The sequence below is a fragment of the Eurytemora carolleeae genome, unplaced genomic scaffold (genome assembly GCF_000591075.1).
Source record: "Eurytemora carolleeae unplaced genomic scaffold, Eaff_2.0 scaffold1714, whole genome shotgun sequence".
Classification (NCBI taxonomy): domain Eukaryota; kingdom Metazoa; phylum Arthropoda; class Copepoda; order Calanoida; family Temoridae; genus Eurytemora; species Eurytemora carolleeae.
This window is the reverse complement of record NW_019397642.1, coordinates 3,554-22,671: the sequence shown is the minus strand read 5'-3', so window position 1 is coordinate 22,671 and position 19,118 is coordinate 3,554. Positions and strand designations below refer to the sequence as shown.

Genomic DNA, 19,118 nt, shown 5'->3' with positions numbered 1-19,118 from the left:
TTTCCTTGCATTACAACCATGGTACCAGTTTGTTAATCGTTTTTGAAAACGATCGTTAAACGGTCGTTTTTTGTTTCGTTTTCCGATCGTTTTCAAAACGATCGTTTCATGTCGTCTTATATGTAGATAAAAAGTTGTGGGGGAGCTAAAACATCTTGGTATTTCCTTTAAAACTGCTCAATGATAAGTACCGATGCCCTTCAGGGCGGTTTCCTCTCCCCTCATTAACGAAACGGCGAGCTTTATAAAAACAAACTTTTTTAAAAAAAGATCGTTTTGTTTTCGTTTTTTGTCGTCGTTTTCGTAACGAAACGATAGTTTTCAAAAAATGAAAACGTTAACACCCCTAGGTACCACTGATTCATTTTAAGTATCGGGCCGACGTTGAACACGCCAGCGCAAGCTGTATAGTACACATACAGACAAAATAAGGCAAAACGAGACAGTACGTCACAATAAACAATCCCCTTTAATTTATATTACTGGAGCCCAAAAGAAAAAGAAAATATGTTTAAGTGCTATGTTCATGTCTTCAGAAAAGTAAAAGTGAACTTTGAAAGTAAGGAAAAATCTAATGCGAAATCTCTAAGTCAGTTCAGTCTGTGAAGTTTGTTTTAGTCTGATGCACCAACCATGATGATAATGAAAAAGCTTCATGTCGTCTTCATTACAATTTTTCAACCAATATGACTCTTTAAAGAACACTTCAAAATTACCCTTAATATCTTAAACATGTGGTCGGCTTTTTGTGCTTTCATAAATGCTGGAAACATTTCAATTTCAAAACTAAGTCAAAATTGTGTAATGGAATAGGATTTCTTCTTTTAATTTGAATGATTTAGAACTATTCATAAGAAATATTTATTCTTCTTTAATTTCTTCTTTATTTTCTTAATCATGAGGTTCAACTGAAAAAAAAACAATATTTACGAAATTATCATATATACATACATTTGTTAAGGATAATCTATATTCAATATATATTTTGAAATAAACTATTATCTTCTTATTATTTTTTTTTTAGAAATTTACTTACATCAGTTGGACAAATTCTATCTTTTTATTCTTTCCTATCCATTCTCTTCAGTCCTAAATTCACATTCATTTTGGATAAACAAATAAACAAATTTGATAAATCAATTTTCTTTGAATGTTTGCTTTTGATTTACTTTTCTTTAAATCCAAATAAAATGCCTGATGTTTCCATTCTAACTTTTTAACTCCTACTGGCCTAAATATCTGCGCATTTCTACCTGCGCACTGTGCAGTGTGCATAAACTTTCAAATCTTACAAACTATAAATATACATAAAACATGAGGAAATAAATCACAATGTTATTTTAATACAAATTGTGTAAACGTTTAATAAAGAAAAAAGTGTTTGCATTGAATCATAAATATAAGGAAACTGACTAATAAATTCTGTACAATCGTCTCTGAAGTCTCATCCTTTAAGGGTAACCCTGGGTTCGCCACAAACTTAAAGTGTTTTTGACTTTTTTGCTGTTTTTAGTGAATTTGGTAATTTAACTCAAAAAATTTTAAATTTTTCAAAATTCTTTTTCAAGCATGAATATAGCATGAATATTTAAAAAAAATGAGGTGTAACATGTAATTTTTTTTGGGAGCATTTTAGTGATTTCTCGAATATTAAATTGTTGGATAAAAACCTTACGGACGATTCAGAAAAATTATTTATTTCGCATTTTTTTCTCGATTATCCCTAGTAAACAACAAGTAACTTTAATGCAGTTTTTCTGGTTCTGACAAACAAAACTTGGAGTTAAGTAACTTTTTAGAGTTTTAGGATTTCAGGATGCATAAATTTTGATCTCAAAGGAATTGAATGTTTGCCACAAACTCTAATTTTCTAATCCTATATCTCTGCAACCCGATGTCGTAGACCTTTGATTTTTAAACTATACATTTTGTTAGATTAAATAGTCTAATTTTTAAATAAAAAAGATACAACATTAGGTTGCAAAGATGTAGGTATTAGGCAATATGGGCAAAAATTCAATTCCTGTATAACTCAATTTTCTTGGAGTTAAAGTAAAACACCAACAAAATCAAAAAGTTTTTTCAAAATTGCTTTTTGATTTAAAATAAAATCTCATTTCTAAATTTGATCTAAAAATGATCATCTTATTGAATGTGGGGTACCAGAACCATAGATAATAGATCATTAAAATTTAAATATTTTGGCTTATCTAAAAGGGAAAAAATTGCTTAAATATAAAGCTTATGCTCAGAGTATGTATGAATTCTATCAATGGAGAGGATTTGTATAAAAATTCGGTAAATATACAATATAACAATTTTTGTTTAGTATAGTCAGAAAGTCGCCATTTTTCTATTTTAATTGGTGCATTTTCAAGAATAAGAAATTTACAAAAATGTTATTGGATTTAAAAAATTTTATTTTTTTTGTAAAATGTCGAAAATGCGCGTAAAAACATTATAAAATCCGCAAACTTCTTTTTATGTTTTTTTTACACTGTACAAAGAGAAGATGCTTACAGATAAAGCCACAGTTAAAAGTAAAAATATAAGATGGGCGCGAAGCGCACTAATAGTCTAGTATCTGTAAACTCATTAACTGCTTTTGTATAAGAAACCTTTCTCATGGTCACAAAAAGAACTGAAACTTTAGTTTTCTAATATTTTATCTAAGACATTTGCAGTACCTTTCAGAACAAAAATTATTTAACCCCCCCCCCCAAAAAAAAAAACAAGAAGGGGGGACGGGGACTCTCCGATGATAGATTTTCATTCAGCAGACTTGTAAAATTGCAAAAATGGTTTTTGCCACATCAACACGACTTCAAGATTTTTCCATGAATTCACGGCTAGCAGATTACCAAAAACAAAATCAGCATTTTGAAATATATTAAAGGGACTGTACGCGTAATTACAAGTAGCTTCTAAAGATGGTAATGCCGGATTCACAACGGTACCTTTAAAACCTTTAACTTATCAATGATGTGAAAGATAGGTTTAAAAGTATATAATTTTGTTAATGTATTTTTTGCAGTAGAAATGCGCAAGTAATCCACAATTTGTTGGTATCATGGCGCATCTGAGGTCTCTGAAATTATGTTTACGTTCACTTTTTCGGGGTTTCTTAGATTTTAAAAGAATTTTAAGGAAAATTTAATAAAATAGGAAAAAATTATTGATGTTATTTTTAAATGGATCAATGTCCGTCCGACTTGAAATATCAGTTTTGTTTCTAAATCCTTTAGTCTCGCGTCTTAAGATTGGGTTAGACCCGACTTAAAAAAGCTGTGCAGGTGATTTACTGATTATTAAATTATATATTAATTTAAAAAATTAGTCTCAGTCTAGTTTTCATGATATATTAAATTCACGAGAATTAGAGCTTACTCAGTAATAACTAAAACAGGAAGAAGACTTTTAGACTATTATAATCTAAAAAGTTCATCAGTATGATACACAACAATTGTGCAGTGTAAACAGACCTTTTCACGAATAACTGTTTAGTAAGACTATTTGCTATGTTACAATATCAAATGCAACAGAGCAATGCTAGAATGTCTTTTTCCTTTTTCATTGTTTTCTGGTGATCACTGTATTTTTTATCAAATAAACGTTTCCAGGCCGGTCTAATTTTCTTCCAAGCCCTTTGAAGCATAAACAAACTCATTCAATTTTAATAGAACTTTTCCAAAATATTAATCATCAATTTTCATCAATTTTCTGTGCACATAAGAGGGGTCAAAGGGACTATAGATGTAAACAGATAAACAGATAAACAGATAAACAGATACACAGATAAACAGATAAACAGATAAACAGATAAACAGATAAACAGATAAACAAATACACAGATAAACAGATAAACAGATAAACAGATTTCTAGTTATCTTCTTTTTATGGAATGGCCTGTCCGTAAAAAAAAACATTTTTAAAATTGAAAATAGTAAATTTTAGTTAGGAAAATGATGATATCTACGATCGTAAAGTAAAAACTACGGTTTTGAAAAAGCTCTGGTTTAAACTTTCAATTTTAAATCGACTTTTCATCCACAGTAAATGTAGCTAAACCACTGTTTTTTGTTTGTTTAATGAAGGTACTTTTTGGTAAGTTTTCATGACAAATTTTAACAAACAAAACATTATGTAAAGCAGGTTTCTTATGTTTGTCATTCTTAAAAAGTTGTATGTTTCTTTTTCATTTTTTCTTTTTGATCTTATTAAAACTTTTTCTGTTAGATGTGGGGGGCCGGGGTGAAGCTGATAGAGAAAGAGTATGGATATAAAACGTTGCAAGCCAAAAAAATATACATTATACAGGTCAGTCCAATAGTTTGAAAAATATGATCTTTAAACAAAAGTAATAAAAATGTATAATCAGGATGAGATTTTTTGAAAAGTATAATCGTTCTTCAATATTTCAAATAAAAAATAAATTTTATGGTCCGTCATTTTATAAATTTCAAAACTTCGAATAAAATTTTCGTCCAATTTTCCACAGGAATCCAGTAAAATATTTTGCTACAAAAATATTAAATATGGAATATTGTAATGCCTTTTATCAAAAGGAATAATAAAGATATGTCTGCAGAGTATATTTTGTAATTTTTTCAAAACTGTAATGTCCCTGTAATAATTCTGAAAGATAAACTGTGAAATGAGATATGTTTGTATATCTACAGGATAATCTAATTTTAATACAGTGCAATTTTTTTTAAATCCTGCAATTCCGCGCAAATTTGCCTGCAAATTGAAATTTGTTGTGGAATTTTGTTTTTCTATGATTACGCTTTGTTTGATAAAAATGTTATTGTTATATTTGCTTTGAAATACTACACCCAAATATCATGCACAGATATCTTGCCAGAGGCCGAATTTAAAAAATTTGAGCCGCGGCTTAAATTTCAGTCGCGGCTCAAATATGGTTGGTTCCGGCCACTTAAAATTAATGTATTCAAGGTTTAAAGAGTTAAGCCGGCGCTCAATTTAGACAGTTTTTGTCGGATTTGAGACGCAGCTCATTAAATTCGGACTACATTTGTTGTTTAATACGTGCTGGGTCAATATTACGCTAAGTAGTGAAGACTAGACGTTGCGACTGAATGCATAGGCAGTTCATGTTGCACCGGCTCGGATATAGACAATTCATGTTGTACCGGCTAAGATATAGACAGTTCATGTTTTACCGGCTAAGATATAGACAGTTCATGTTGTACTGGCTCAGTCATGTTTTACCGGCTAAGATATAGGCAGTTCATGTTGTACCGGCTCAGATATAGACAGTTCATGATGTTTCGGCTCGGATATAGATTGTTCAAGTTGTAGTTCAAGTCGTACCAGCTCGGATATAGACAGTTCATGATGTACAGGCTCAGATATAGACAGTTCATGTTTTACCGGCTCGGATATAGACAGTTCAAGTTTTACCGTCTTGGATATAGATAGTGCATGTTGTACCGGCTTGGATATAGATAGTGCATGTTGTACCGGCTCGGATATAGACATTTCATGATGTACCGGCTCGGATATAGACAGTTCAAGTTGCACCTGCTCGGATATAGACAGTTCATGATGTACCGGCTTCGATCATGCAACTTTTAGATTTTTATTAAATTTTGAAGAAATTATTATCCCACTTTTTTACTCCAGTGAGTTTCGAAGTTTTTGTATCCAAACAGAGTTTTGAAAATTTTAAAGAGCTGCATCTATTGCAAGGATGAAAATTAAATTTCTAAGGATTTTGTGGAATATATTTTAATTTGATTTACTAACCTGAGTATGTAGATGGCGGCTAGATTCCCCAGTAGTCCAATGAGTCCAACTATAGGTATTATTATACCCTCTGATCAGAAAACATTTTTATCAATTAAACAAGAATTAAATCAAATTTTGCTGAAGTTTAAGTTTTTGGATATATTTTCAATTTATTTTTGTATCAAATTTTATTTATATTTTGCAATTTTATTTATATTTTACAATGTTTTTAAAATCATCAATTTCTGTAGTCATCGCTAATTCACATTGTACACTCTATCTAGAGGCAATATCAATTTAGCCAAATAATCTATTTTAGCTCTTCTAAACCATATATTGGTATTTTTCCATCTTTTTAAATGAATGAAAGAGGAAAGATAACCAGGTTCAATCTAAATGAAATTATGTTCTCCTAATTGCATTTATAAACGGGTAAATTGGATCAAATGTAATTAATTCAAATGGAGCTTTTGCAAAATTACTAAAGTGGTTTTAAGATTTCAGAATGAAGAGAACTTAAATTTTAAAGGGTGAGGCCGGCTATGTAACATATTTGAACTGAAAGTGCAGTATTTTAGTGAAAAACATTAGGATTTATTTAATATCAATGAGACAGTTTTACAGTGTGCAATTTGTAAATAAGAGCGCAAAGTCGTTTGTAATATTTCACCTGTTGTATCAGTCAGCAGAAGAAACATGCGGTTTTTTTTAAATTCTTAAATAACATGGATAAAACATGTAAAAAATACTTTTCATACAGATACATATAGTTACATGTAATGTATACAATTACAAACAGGTTGAGAAAAATAAGTTTTTTTGATTCCTTTTAAAATCTTGCACGTTTATTCAAATTCTTTCAGCTAAGGTCGCTTGTTGGAGGGATTCTCTTATTTGATTGTGAAAAAGAAATTTAGAAGAAATCTGCGAAAAAAATTAAAGAAGCAGGTAAAACTGATAATGAAAATATTAATTCTACAGTTCTACTATTTCTATGTTCCTAAACAGAAAATTAGATTATAAATTAATGTTTTTACATGTCTTGTCCGGATTATTAAATAATTGTAAAAAAATGTTTCTTCTGTTGGCTGAAACAACTGGTGAAATATTACAAACGACTTTACGCTCTTATTTAAAAATTGTACAACGTAAAAATGTCTAATTGGTATCAAATAATTGCTAAAGAATTTCTCTTCAATACTGCACTTTCAGCTCAAATTTGTTACATAGCCGGCCTCTCCCTTTAAATGGATTACAAAAGTACACAGTGATCCAAAGGTTTTAAGCTCTAACGCAAAAATCGATGAAAATTCTGCCAATTACGTCTGAAACACTAAAAAGCTAAAAACAAGTGCACCAGGGTTTTAAAATGTAAATGTCTAGGGCTACATAAAAGTCGTGATGTAAAATCAAAGGCCAAAGGCGGTTGCGACACTTCAAAGTCTACTTAGTCTTCAAAATTTGCATAGCAATCGTTTTTAAAAGTTTGTGATAACAATGTTCCTATATAGAAAGAGGCGGTAGCAGCTGCCGTTAAATAAGTACAGTTTCCCGACATTTTTCTGAAATAGAATATTTCTATATTTTTAGAAACACACTATTTTACCGTTATATTTTAGATAACTAGATACATTACATCGATTAACTCTATTCCGATTGGGCTATTTTTGTCCAATATAGATGTAAAACACCCCCCCCCCTTTGATTTTGCCCTTAGAGTTAAGATAAGGGAGTCTGATACATGTCCCTTGTCCAACTTTTCAAGGCCTGCTCATTAAAAAAAAAATTAGACCTTTATCCTTAGTGGTAGGGTGCAAGGGAGGATTTTTAAAAATTAGACCTCTATCTTAAATGGTTAGGGTGCAAGGGAGGATTTTAAAAATTAGACCTCTATCTTTATGGTTAGGGTGCAAGGGAGGATTTTAAAAACTAGACCTCTATCTTATATGGTTAGGGTGCTAGGGAGGATTTTAAAAATTAGACCTCTATCTTATATGGTTAGGGTGCAAGGGAGGATTTTAAAAATTAGACCTCTANTAAATAAATGTCTATAAAAGGGGGGTTGGCTCCATCAATGATTAAAGTCTCAGTCACAAACTCAGATTTTCTAATACCTTCATCTTGACATCCCAATGTCGTAGAATGTTATGAATTCTGTTTGATCAAATAATCAAAGTTTTAAAACTCAAAGGTTTACACCGCCAGGTTACAAAGATATAAGAATTAGAACATTTGAGTTTGTGGCATAAACTGTATACCTTTATCTTTTTATCTTTAAGAATAAAAGACCAAATTCAGTCCAAAATTAGTCAAAAATGTTAAGTAAGGTGGGGGATAAATACTTCTCCGCCAATAGTTTTTAATTATTTACCCCCATGCTCCCCTCCCCTCCACCGGGAAGAATCTGCCCCTGAAAGTGAACACAATATCAAGAATTATTAAAAGAATATTTATTCGTTTACATATTCTTGAAACAATGGCTTATTATACTCAAGGATGTAATGCAAGGAAAGTTATTTCACAAGTGTACACATCTTTTGTACTGCAGTGTACTGTCTCTGGGCGGTAATGTAAACACAAGACGGATGCATCTATTCTTGTTTACAAATTCCGCCCAAAGAGAACTGCTTTCAACATTTACGCAGAGTATACACGACCGCAATTAACTTTCCTTGCATTCAAAGTTGAAAATAGATCTCTAGATGTATTTACACGATTTTTCTTCATCTCAATATCTTTCTTTTAGCTAGAAGGTTTTGGTAGATTTTTGCAACATTTTTGCGAAATTTTTGCGAAATTTTTGTGATGGGCTGCAATGCAAGAACAATTTTTCCCAGATTTGATCTTTATTTAAATATAAAATGTTTATTCTGTTATTGGCAAAAATCATTAAATTCAGCCGAGAATTCTTGTGTATATCTAGATCAATTCTTGATCATGATCTTTTGTAAATCTGCAGATTAATTTAATCTTCATTCGATATCCCGCATGGTTAATGTGCCTGTCAGGGATGGAAAGTAAGTTTTGATATGAGGAGAAATAAATAAAATAAAGATACGGAAATATATCGGTTTTTGTAGATCCTCAAATTAAAAGTGCCCATGATTAGATATCGAGATCAAGCGATCAGAATTGTGAATATCCAACACTAAAGTCCCCAGCTCTGTGTACTGTTAAAAACATATCAATTTCTTTAAAATTCATTATTTAAACCATTTGACCAAAAACCTTTTCAGAAACCAGATGAAAGCAATTGTTTCAGGTTACATCAGAAAATTAACCAATACTCTTTCTTGAATAATTGGTACATGAAACATTACCCAAACATGTGAACAATCCCTTAGGAAGTCTCCGGTTGATTCCTGTATACTCCAGAAATCTCCGTTGACTGAACTCTGGTTCTCTTCTCTCCGTGTTGGAGGATAGAACGGTTTTCTCTCTTGGTTCGCTCCTATCTATAAGGCCTCAGTCTCGGTGAGATTGCAGCTTGATGTGATGTGTGCTGAGGATATTCAGTAAGTGAACACATCTGATATGCACTCTCTCTCTCTCTCTCTCTCTCTCTCTCTCTCTCTCTCCCAAAACTTGAAACAGTATCGAAAACAGGGGTTCAGGAATGGGAAAGAATTATAAGGTTTTGTACATAACCCAATATTTTTTATTATGGCATATTGTTTTAAGTGTTTGTTAGTTTTATAAGAAAACTCTGGTGTTTCGTTCAACGATCAAATTATCGGCTCTGGGGGTTTAAATCGATTCCAACTTTTCTGAGAGTTGTGAAAGGGGGCAATAGGAGGGGGCAATACTTGTCTACGTATTTGCAAATATACGTTAGCTGGAGTGTACAATTAAGACGGTTCACTATAAATATGTGTTATACGAGATTCCAACCTTACATACAGTACAATTATCAAATAATTATTTATTATCAAATAATTGTATGTTGTACTTTTGTGTAATTCAATTAGATTAGAAAAAATTTAATTTTTGTATATATATATTTAAAAATTATAAATATATATATATACAAACAATATACAGGGTATTAAAGACGATTGAACAGAATTTATGCAGACTTTGTACACAGAGTTAGGGTTCCATGCAGATGAAAGCTTGTGTCTTTCGGCGCCAAATTATATAACAAACTTTTAATTCTATTTTTAGTGTGCAGTGCAAAAATACCAAATCTATTTTTGATATTCCATCATAGATTTTTGCGGGTAAACATATATATTTCTGAACCTTAATCGTTTTTCACAACAAAGATGAAATGTTGCTTTTTATATATCTAGGCTTTTAGGGTGATTTGAGTCCATCTTCTATTTCAATTGCTAACATGTTCTCTTTGTATACATGATAAAACAAAAACCAACCAAAAATTTGCGGATTTTGACGTTTATTGGATACAACACAAACAAACAACCAGGCAGAAACCCAGACAAACAAAGTATTTATATATAGATTGGAATGACATATTCATGAGATTATAATTTATCCTTTATATTTATCCTTGTTTTTAGGAGACAAATTAATCACAACATTTGCAAGATGGAGGATTACTACAGATAGGTATCATTTACAGACATTCGGGTTTATTTGATGTTATAATAGTTAGACAAAATGTGAGTTATTAAATAAATTGCAACGATTTATTCTCTTTAAGTAAAGCATAATTAGGTACATATTATTAAAAATAAAACGATTTTTCAAAACGAAAAGCGTATTGGTAAAAAAATTTCAGATTCTTCACAAAGACGTCAGAAAGATCTTATATGTCTATTCTATTTCAAATTCCATTTGATAAAGTGAGATGAATACCAACAATAAAAGTTATAAACTCTGCTCCACCCCCACAGGAACCAGGGGGTTAGCAATATTGAGTTTACCTTATAAACCTTACCTTCAATTGTATTTAAGTCAATAAGGCTCGGTCACTTATGCAATTTTTTTAGGGAAGTTTCTTTGCCGTAGTAATGTTGAGTTTAAGTTCTAAAATCCAATAGAAAACTGGTTGTTTCCATGAAAACCCTTAAAATGGGTATTTTATTCAAGAATTTGATTTGCAAGCTACAATTTATACCATCTTTGTAAAGATTGGCAAAATAAATTCATTTTGTCCATTCTCATTATAAAACACAAGAAAAATGCATTTTAAGATGAGTATTGTGACAAAAACCAGTCTAAAAACCAATTAAGTATCTTTTGTGGTAATATATATTATGAACATGATAGTAATATGTATGAACTGAGAACCAATACTATCAAAGTTGGTAAGTGCTGCTTCTAGAATACATTAATATAAGCAATGTGGTTAAACTGATGCACACAGTCAGCATAAAAAACTTAACATTTTGAAATTTATGTTAGCTATAGCGGGCTAAAATATATATTTAAACTGAAAAAAGTTGAAAATGCTATTTGCTATATATAAATATATATACATATATATATATATGATTATAATAGGAAGAAATATCAACAACAATTTAAAGGTTTGTTAGTATAGTATCTACAAGTTGTATCATGCTATCGCAATCATCATCCGGATATGATTATTTTATAGATTTATATTAAACAAAGAAGCGAGTGACGTCAGTAACATTAACATTATTCAAAATCTAGAAAGATATCTGTGTTTTAAGACTAGGGACTGTATTAACCATTTAATTTCAAGTAACCCTCCAAGCAAAGAGGCCAAAATTCGATTCACAACGGTACCCTTTAAAGCTTTGACCGATCCAGAATGAATTATGTAGAAATCAATGCGTTAAACTTTAAAATCTGAATATTTTCAATTGTGTGTTTGGTAAAAAAGTGCATTACTACTGCAGGAAAACATAAAGGAATTATCAGAATTAAACACTTTTAAACCTAGAAACAAGAAAATATCTTTCACTTCATTGATCAGATAAAGTTTTCAATGCTACCCTTGTGAATCTGGCGTTGCCATCATTTGATTTAGAAATTACGCTTTCAGAAACATATGTAAAACTATGCATTAAGGGCGCTTTGGGCCCATCTTCTACTTCAATTGTGAACATGCTCTCTTTATAAACATTGTAAAACAAAACCAACAAAAAATTTCGCGGTTTTTATTAAAAAAAATTTTGGATTTTCAAAATTTTAATCGAATTTTGTTAAGGCAAATTCTTGAAAATTCGATCATCTATAAACCTTCCCTAGGGTCACGTGAGGGCCCGATCGGTTCAGCCGCTTTGACGAAGACAAGCAAATCGTCTGAGTTTAAAGTATCAACGATAAATGGACGAGTAAAAAAATAGTTTGGGACAAAAACTCAATTTCTTTACCTGGCAGGGTGTATGTTATGATGTATATATGTTTTTTGACATAAAAGTCAGCTATTCGGTAACTTTGTTGAATTTAAAACATAAAAAGTTTAAAAGTAGTTTCCTACAGAGGCATCAAAATAAAAGGTTGGAAAATAAAATGTACTTTTGATTAGTGTGGTGATCATGATCATGAAGAATAGGGAACAGTTGGAGCTTCATACTGAAAGCATGAATGAAGGTTAGCAGCATCTTTACAGCAGGTTCGCTCCTATCTATAAGGCCTCAGTCTCGGTGAGATTGCAGCTTGATGTGATGTGTGCTGAGGATATTCAGTAAGTGAACACATCTGATATGAAATAAAAAAGAAATCTATTCTGGTAAATATAAATTACAATATTAATTAATTTACAATTTACATATATATATTCATTACATTTACATATATATATATATATATATATTCATTATTCATCCATAAATCAAATACGTACATTGTACTCAGACAATGACAAGAAATGCCTTACATTAAAAAATCATGATTTTACATAACAAATATTTTTTTAAATGACACATCAAACAATATTTGTGGTGAATATGTAGGATTATTTTAACATTGTACTGCAGTATTAAAACAATATCATAATAAGTGGCAGAACTGATAGTGAAAATATCTAAAAAATACTTAATAAACCCCCTCTCCCTTTCCCAGGAATTCATGAATCACTAAATTGCAAAACAGGGTGGACTTCTTGCCCCCCCCCCCCCTAGTTGCGCGCCTGGTTTGAACTATAAAATTACTTTGTCTCTTGCGCATTTGTGTTTTTAAGGTTATAACTTAATTATAAAAGGCTTCCTCCTTTTTCATCACTGTATCAAACATCTTTATTCTTTAAAAATGAAGAAAAAAATTTAATTTTTTTCTCTCTATTTTTATAAATCTTTGAGTTACAGTTTTAAGTTGTTTTATAAAAAAGATGAAACAAAAAAGATGCGTAATTTACAACCAGCTGTTTATTTACAAATCACAATAAACCTGTTTTTGGCAAGTTCGACAGCACTTTAAACTAGAAAAGTTAGAGAAGGTCAAATGTAAGCTACATTACTGCTACGACTTTGTGACGGCGTTAGCCCACCAGTTTTGATTTAATAGGCAAGTATGAACAAAGTAAACGAAGTTGATGTAAGTTCAAAAGCTCGATCAATAAAAGAATTTAGTCAAAAACATGTTTTCTAATAATTTACTTAAGTTTGATATAAAATCATTACTATTTAATATAAACAAAACTTTTATTATATATAATTATTTTAACAAATTTAAAATTTTGCAATTAGAAAAAAAATGCAACTTAAAAAGCAACATTTAACCGTTAAAATTGTTACTATAAGAGTGGTGCCTAGAAAGTCTAGAAAGTAACTATGCATGATTTTTGCATTTCCCATTTAGATTTAGGACGACCTATTTTTTTTTTATTACTTTCTCGTAAATTTCCCTCAAGAGTGATTAAAGGGTGCTATGGGATTAAAAAGTTGATCAATAAAAACACTAGGCCAAACCATAAGGTAGCAACTTATCCCATTAACATCAATAAACCTACAGGGTGTCCCATATTATATTGGACTTATTAACATCAATAAACATTCAGGGTGTCCCCTATTATATTGGACTAATTAACATCAATAAACCTACAGGGTGTCCCCTATTATATTGGACTAATTAACATCAATAAACCTACAGGGTGTCCCCTATTATATTGGACTAATTAACATCAATAAACCTACAGGGTGTCCCCTATTATATTAGACTAATAACATCAATAAACCAACAGGGTGTCCCCTATTTTATTGGACTAATTAACATCAATAAACCTACAGGGTGTCCCCTATTATACTGACTAATTAACATCAATAAACCTACAGGGTATCCCCTATTATATTGGACTAATTAACAGGCTCGTTTTTTGGACGACGATATTCTTTATATATGCGCTTATTAGGTTTTTAAAATATCTATCTATCTCAAGTTTAGATTTGATTTGGTACAATCGTACAAAGTTACTGTTATCAATGACGGCTGTATACAGATTTACTATTCAACATCAAAGAACTTTTATTAAGAACTTTTATATGCAATACGTATTTTCATCACATTTTTCTATGATAAAGTGAGTCAGAGTCTTTCAATGATCCAACAACTTAGAAAATGGCATTGAAGGGTCCCGGACTGGACCCCAGAGAACCGTAAGGATTCTAAAACATATGAGTGTATATCTATCACAACTTTCATTGACCTTTAATCGTATAAATGCTGGGGGTCTGAATCTGTGTATAGTCTGGGGGGGAGTTTGCCCCCCCCCCCCTAGAAAAAAGGCCTTAGAGAATAGGTATAGAGTTGAAATGCATTTTTATAGCCCAATTTTTCAAGGCCAGTTCATAGAAAAAAAATTAGACCGATAACTTTAATAGTTTGGGTGCTAGGAAGGGGTGAAATAAATGTCTATAAAAGAGTCAAAAAAATAAAAAAATCACATTTTTTGTTTTAAATAAATATCAAAGTGTGACATATGTTTTTACATGCATTTTTCAAAGGCTTTTTAAAAAAATAGTTTTTAGATCTGATCTGTAGCTTTAGTAACAAAAAAGTTATGGTCTGTTTCAGCTTTTTTCACAGACCCAAGGGTGTAATACAAGGAAAGTTAATTGCGGTCGTGTGTACTTTGCGTACACATTGAAACCAGTTCTCTTTGGGCGGAATTTGTAAACAAGAATAGATGCATCAGTTTTCGTTCAGTATTCGAGGAGGTTAAAAGCATTAAATTTTGATAATTTTGATAATTCACATAATAGTTTCCTATGACCAGAATATTTCATTGATTTTTTTATGTGAAAGATGGATCCCATGTTAGACTTTGACATCCGTCTTGTGTTTACATTACCGCCCAGAGACAGTACACTGCAGTACAAAAGATGTGTATTTTTCTGAAATAACTTTCCTTGCATTACATCCTTGCACAGACCAGACATTTTTCTGCCGTGTACCCTACCCTATTTTTTAAAAAAAAAATTAATAAAATGTCCTAAATTGCTTTTTCATGGTGATAGTGTCAAAAATGAGAGTGATAGGACAAGAAACTACAAAGGGGGCGCCAAACGCCCCCCCCCCCATCCTGTTTAGGGTTAACGAATGATATACATTTTACAGAAATCTATTTCTGTTTAGTTACAAGAATTTATATATTTATCAGTTAATTAAAGCATGGTGGATTACTGCGCTTTCCTGAAAAATGTGTTTTAATATGTAGATTTCATTAAATGAATCTTGCAAAAACAGAAAATTTATAAAACACAAACATTTTGTTCAAAATTATGAACCGAGTGAACTCAGCATAGCTGACTTTGCACATTTCTTGAATTAAGTCCAGAAAATTTGTTGTTCAAAAGAATAAAAATATTCATTTTCTGTGACTTCTGGAAAGTAAGATTTTTAAAATATAAAACAGCTTGTAAACAAAATTATAAAAAATGACATTAATTAAAGATAAGGTGTCCTCCTGGATCAGTCAAGGATATAAACAATGTGCAGTGTTTGAGGAAAAATATGAATTCTAGCCACAAACCCTGTAACGCAAGATCAAGTAAGATATACATTTTTAATAAATTTTAAAACTGAATATTTTTAATTGTGGGGTCTCACAGGAAAAACACTTTTAAACCTAGAAAAATTATATTAGAAATAAGAATTAAAAACAAGAAAATTTGGTTGAATCTATTAAAAATGTTAAAAGAAAAACTAAATGAAAACAAACAAATTTATGTTTCAAAGGAAAACATGCTTTTGTAAATAAAATTATTTACAGAATTAAAAAGTTGAATATGGTACCCTTGGGAAACTATTTATTCATACAATTCAAATAAGAATGTTCGCTAAGGGAGCCAGATTGTTTTCATCTACTTTTGCATCCCTAGCAAAAGTAGATTTTAGGATTGAATAAAACCTTAAAACCAAGGAGTATAGAATAAAACCTTAAACCAAGGAGTATAGAATAAAACCTTAAACCAAGGAGTATAGAATAAAACCTTAAACCAAGGAGTATAGAATAAAATGGAGAAGTCATTGACCAGGTTCGACTCAACATATGATTAAACCTGCTAAACAGGCGGTCCTTTATTTGAACAAACATTTCTATTTATTTTTTAAATATGTGGTTTTAGTGCAACAAAATAAATAAATTTGATTTCTTTCATTATATAAATTACATAAAGGTTGCCAGTATGTTTGCATCACAGAAAATGTATTTGCTTTGCGTTAATCAGTCTATCCTTCTTTTTGTGATGTACACAATCTGTGCAGGCGCGCAACTAGACATTTGGTTAGGGGGGGGCTAGGGGGAAATATTTCGCGCGAAGCGCGAAAAATTTTTTTGCCCCCCCCTTAAACATTTTTAGGGGGGGGCAAGAAAAATGTGTGTCATACTTAAACAATAAAAAACTAACCTTACCAACCGGATATTCAGTAAGTCAACACATTTGTTACTGATCAGCTGACTTTAGTGCAAAAGTGCGTTAGTTCAATCGGACATTAGTGCAAACGATATAGCATCGCTACTGTCATGTTTTGTGGAATACCAACATTATACACTGAGTTATTTTTTCATAATAAAAACCCGTATTATTAACTTTTGTATAGTAAAAAACCATATTTAACAAATAAAAAGACGACCTTTATTTTCTTACAAATCTCTTTTTTAAATGGAGTACCGTCTATCTGTCATGTAAAATAATATGGTGAGGCGGACCTGGTCGACCCCTCCTCCATTGTTTTTCATACTCCTTGATTAAAACCTAATGAGAGAGTTAATTACCAGGAGTGGCCGGGGGAAGGCAGGCGGACATGAGCCACATTTTTTTTCCTTTTATACCAAATATTAGCTTTTTCTTTTATGGCAATTATTAACTTTTCTGTCTTATTACAGTTTATTAGTACACCTGTTGTCTGTAACAAAAGAAAACTCAAGACCATATTATACTAAATAATTATATTCATTATTTCTCTTTTTCTCCCCCCAGGCTATAATCTATATTATTAGTATGAAAAACATACTCGAGTCAGAAAATATTGTACTGAGACAGTTTTCCTTGTTTGACCACAACACCTAGATAGTAGATACACAACATATCATTTAAAACGGGGCTTTCTAGACAGAAAATTGTGATTATCAAGGAGTGTGGCACTGTGATTTTGCCAGGCTACATTTGTTACATATAGCTTGGATATGCAACTTTTAGAGTTGTGTGATGAAATTTATTCCGGCTGAGCTATGTATGAACAGTGGGACAGCCTACATCCTATATCAATACAATGAAGACGACTTTCGATTTCAATTTTTGATTTCTAACAAGCTTTCAAACAGCATGGATAGGAAACCAATAAAGGGTAGTGGATACACATAATCATATGGAAACCAAGAAAAGCCGTCAATTAACGGCTTCTCATTGTAAACTTGTAATTTAAAAAAGCTTGTTAGAAATCAAAATTTAAATAGAAAAATCGTCTTTAATGTATTGATATAAACGTCGACCACTGAATAAGAAAGGAAATGAGTTCTTGTCCCAAACTCTAATTTTCAACATATATATCTTTGCAAATTGATGTCGTGGACCTTTGAAGGAAAAGTTGATCAAATTTCAAAATTGTTTAATCTAAAACAACATGCCACGGGCAGCCGTAGTACATTTGATTTTCCGAGCCGGGTCAACTTTTCCGGTCCCAGTTTGTACTGTACCTAGCTCTATGAACAGGACTAGCCGGTGCAACAAGCTTGACGCGATCAGACTTTATGCTTCATATAGGCTGAATTTACTTTTACTAAAGGGGCAGAGGTGCGTGATGCTTTTCTTACACTTCGACAAATTTTGACCCTATAAATGAAAATTTACGAAAAATTCTCTTAGGAAAAAAAATATTGCAAAGGTAAATAAAAGCAAAAGTAAACAAATTACCGTATTGAAATATTAGAAGTTTAAAACAAATTATACTGTACAGCTCTTTAACATAATTATAATTCAAATCATTCTTATAGGTGCAGCGCAAGATATTTTTCAATGTTCTATTGTAAAAATATAGCAACTGAAAGCTTTGCTATGAGATAAATGTTGCGTAAAGTTTTTCTAACTTTTCACTCTTTCAATCCTTTCTTTCACAACATTAAAAGCACACTTTCAACCTGGGATGAAAGAATAAAATATTTCTAAGAATGGAGTTTTATAACTGTAGAAATGGAACAAATGTTTTGTAAAAATATAAACATAAATAGGAGTGTTTGCCACTAACTCAAAGTAAAGTTTAAAAAATAAAATGAATTTAAGTAGGTTTTAAAATTGTGATATTATTATTCTTTAACGGATGAATTGTCTACGTTCAAAAGTTTATATAGAATATACATGTCCAACTCACAACGGTACTCAATAAACATCTGATCTTGGATAAATGAAATCCTAGTTTTTCTTGCTGAAAATAGATTATTTTCGATTGTGGTTTCTATGTATTAGTGACTCAACGATGTGTGTTGAAGTGTAGTAGAGAGAGGAAATGAATAAAATGTCCGAAGTCAACAGTTTTTCAAGATAGAAAACATTCTCTAGTTGTGATTTACCTTGCTAGGCGACTAAATCCCAGCTTGAAAATGTCTAATGAATCGTTTATTTACCGGCGGCAGCAAACCATTGTAAACTGGTTCGGATCCTGCAATGTTGGATGTCAGACAAGGGCAGATTTAACTCGGAGTTGGGGGTAAAAGAAATATTCATGCGAAGCACTGAAATTTTGCTTTAGCCTCCCCCTGTATACTTCAATTTACCCCCCTCCTCCCCCTGATTTGCAAGGAAAAGTACAATTTACAACCAAAAAAGACATAGATTCCAATTTCCCCCTTTCCCCCTATGATGTGTTGCAAAAAATGAATGCATTTTACCCCTCTCATCCCATCTTGGTACAGCGCAAAATTTATACCTTTCCCTGGAATTTTTATACATAGGGATAAAAATGAACAAAATTTGCGCTTGAAATTTTTTAACAGATAT

The 19,118-nt window shown here is 31.4% G+C and overlaps 1 protein-coding gene across 2 annotated transcripts in view; it reads right to left on the bottom strand.

Annotated features, from left to right (window-relative positions):
* The window catches only part of LOC111715310 (FMRFamide receptor), a 34,514-nt gene extending 27,196 nt beyond the window's left edge, over positions 1–7,318 (bottom strand). Inside the window, exons 1-2 of one of the 2 annotated variants that reach the window (XM_023490618.1) lie at positions 7,255–7,318; positions 5,770–5,839 (exon numbers count right to left, since the gene is read on the bottom strand). In XM_023490618.1, coding sequence (XP_023346386.1) covers positions 5,770–5,839; positions 7,255–7,309 — 125 coding nt within the window. In that variant the 5' untranslated portion in view covers positions 7,310–7,318. Of the gene's footprint in view, positions 1–1,036; positions 1,556–5,769; positions 5,840–7,254 lie in introns of those variants that run through there. The other variant, XM_023490619.1, reaches the window with a different exon arrangement.
* Positions 7,319–19,118: the final 11,800 nt, after the last annotated feature.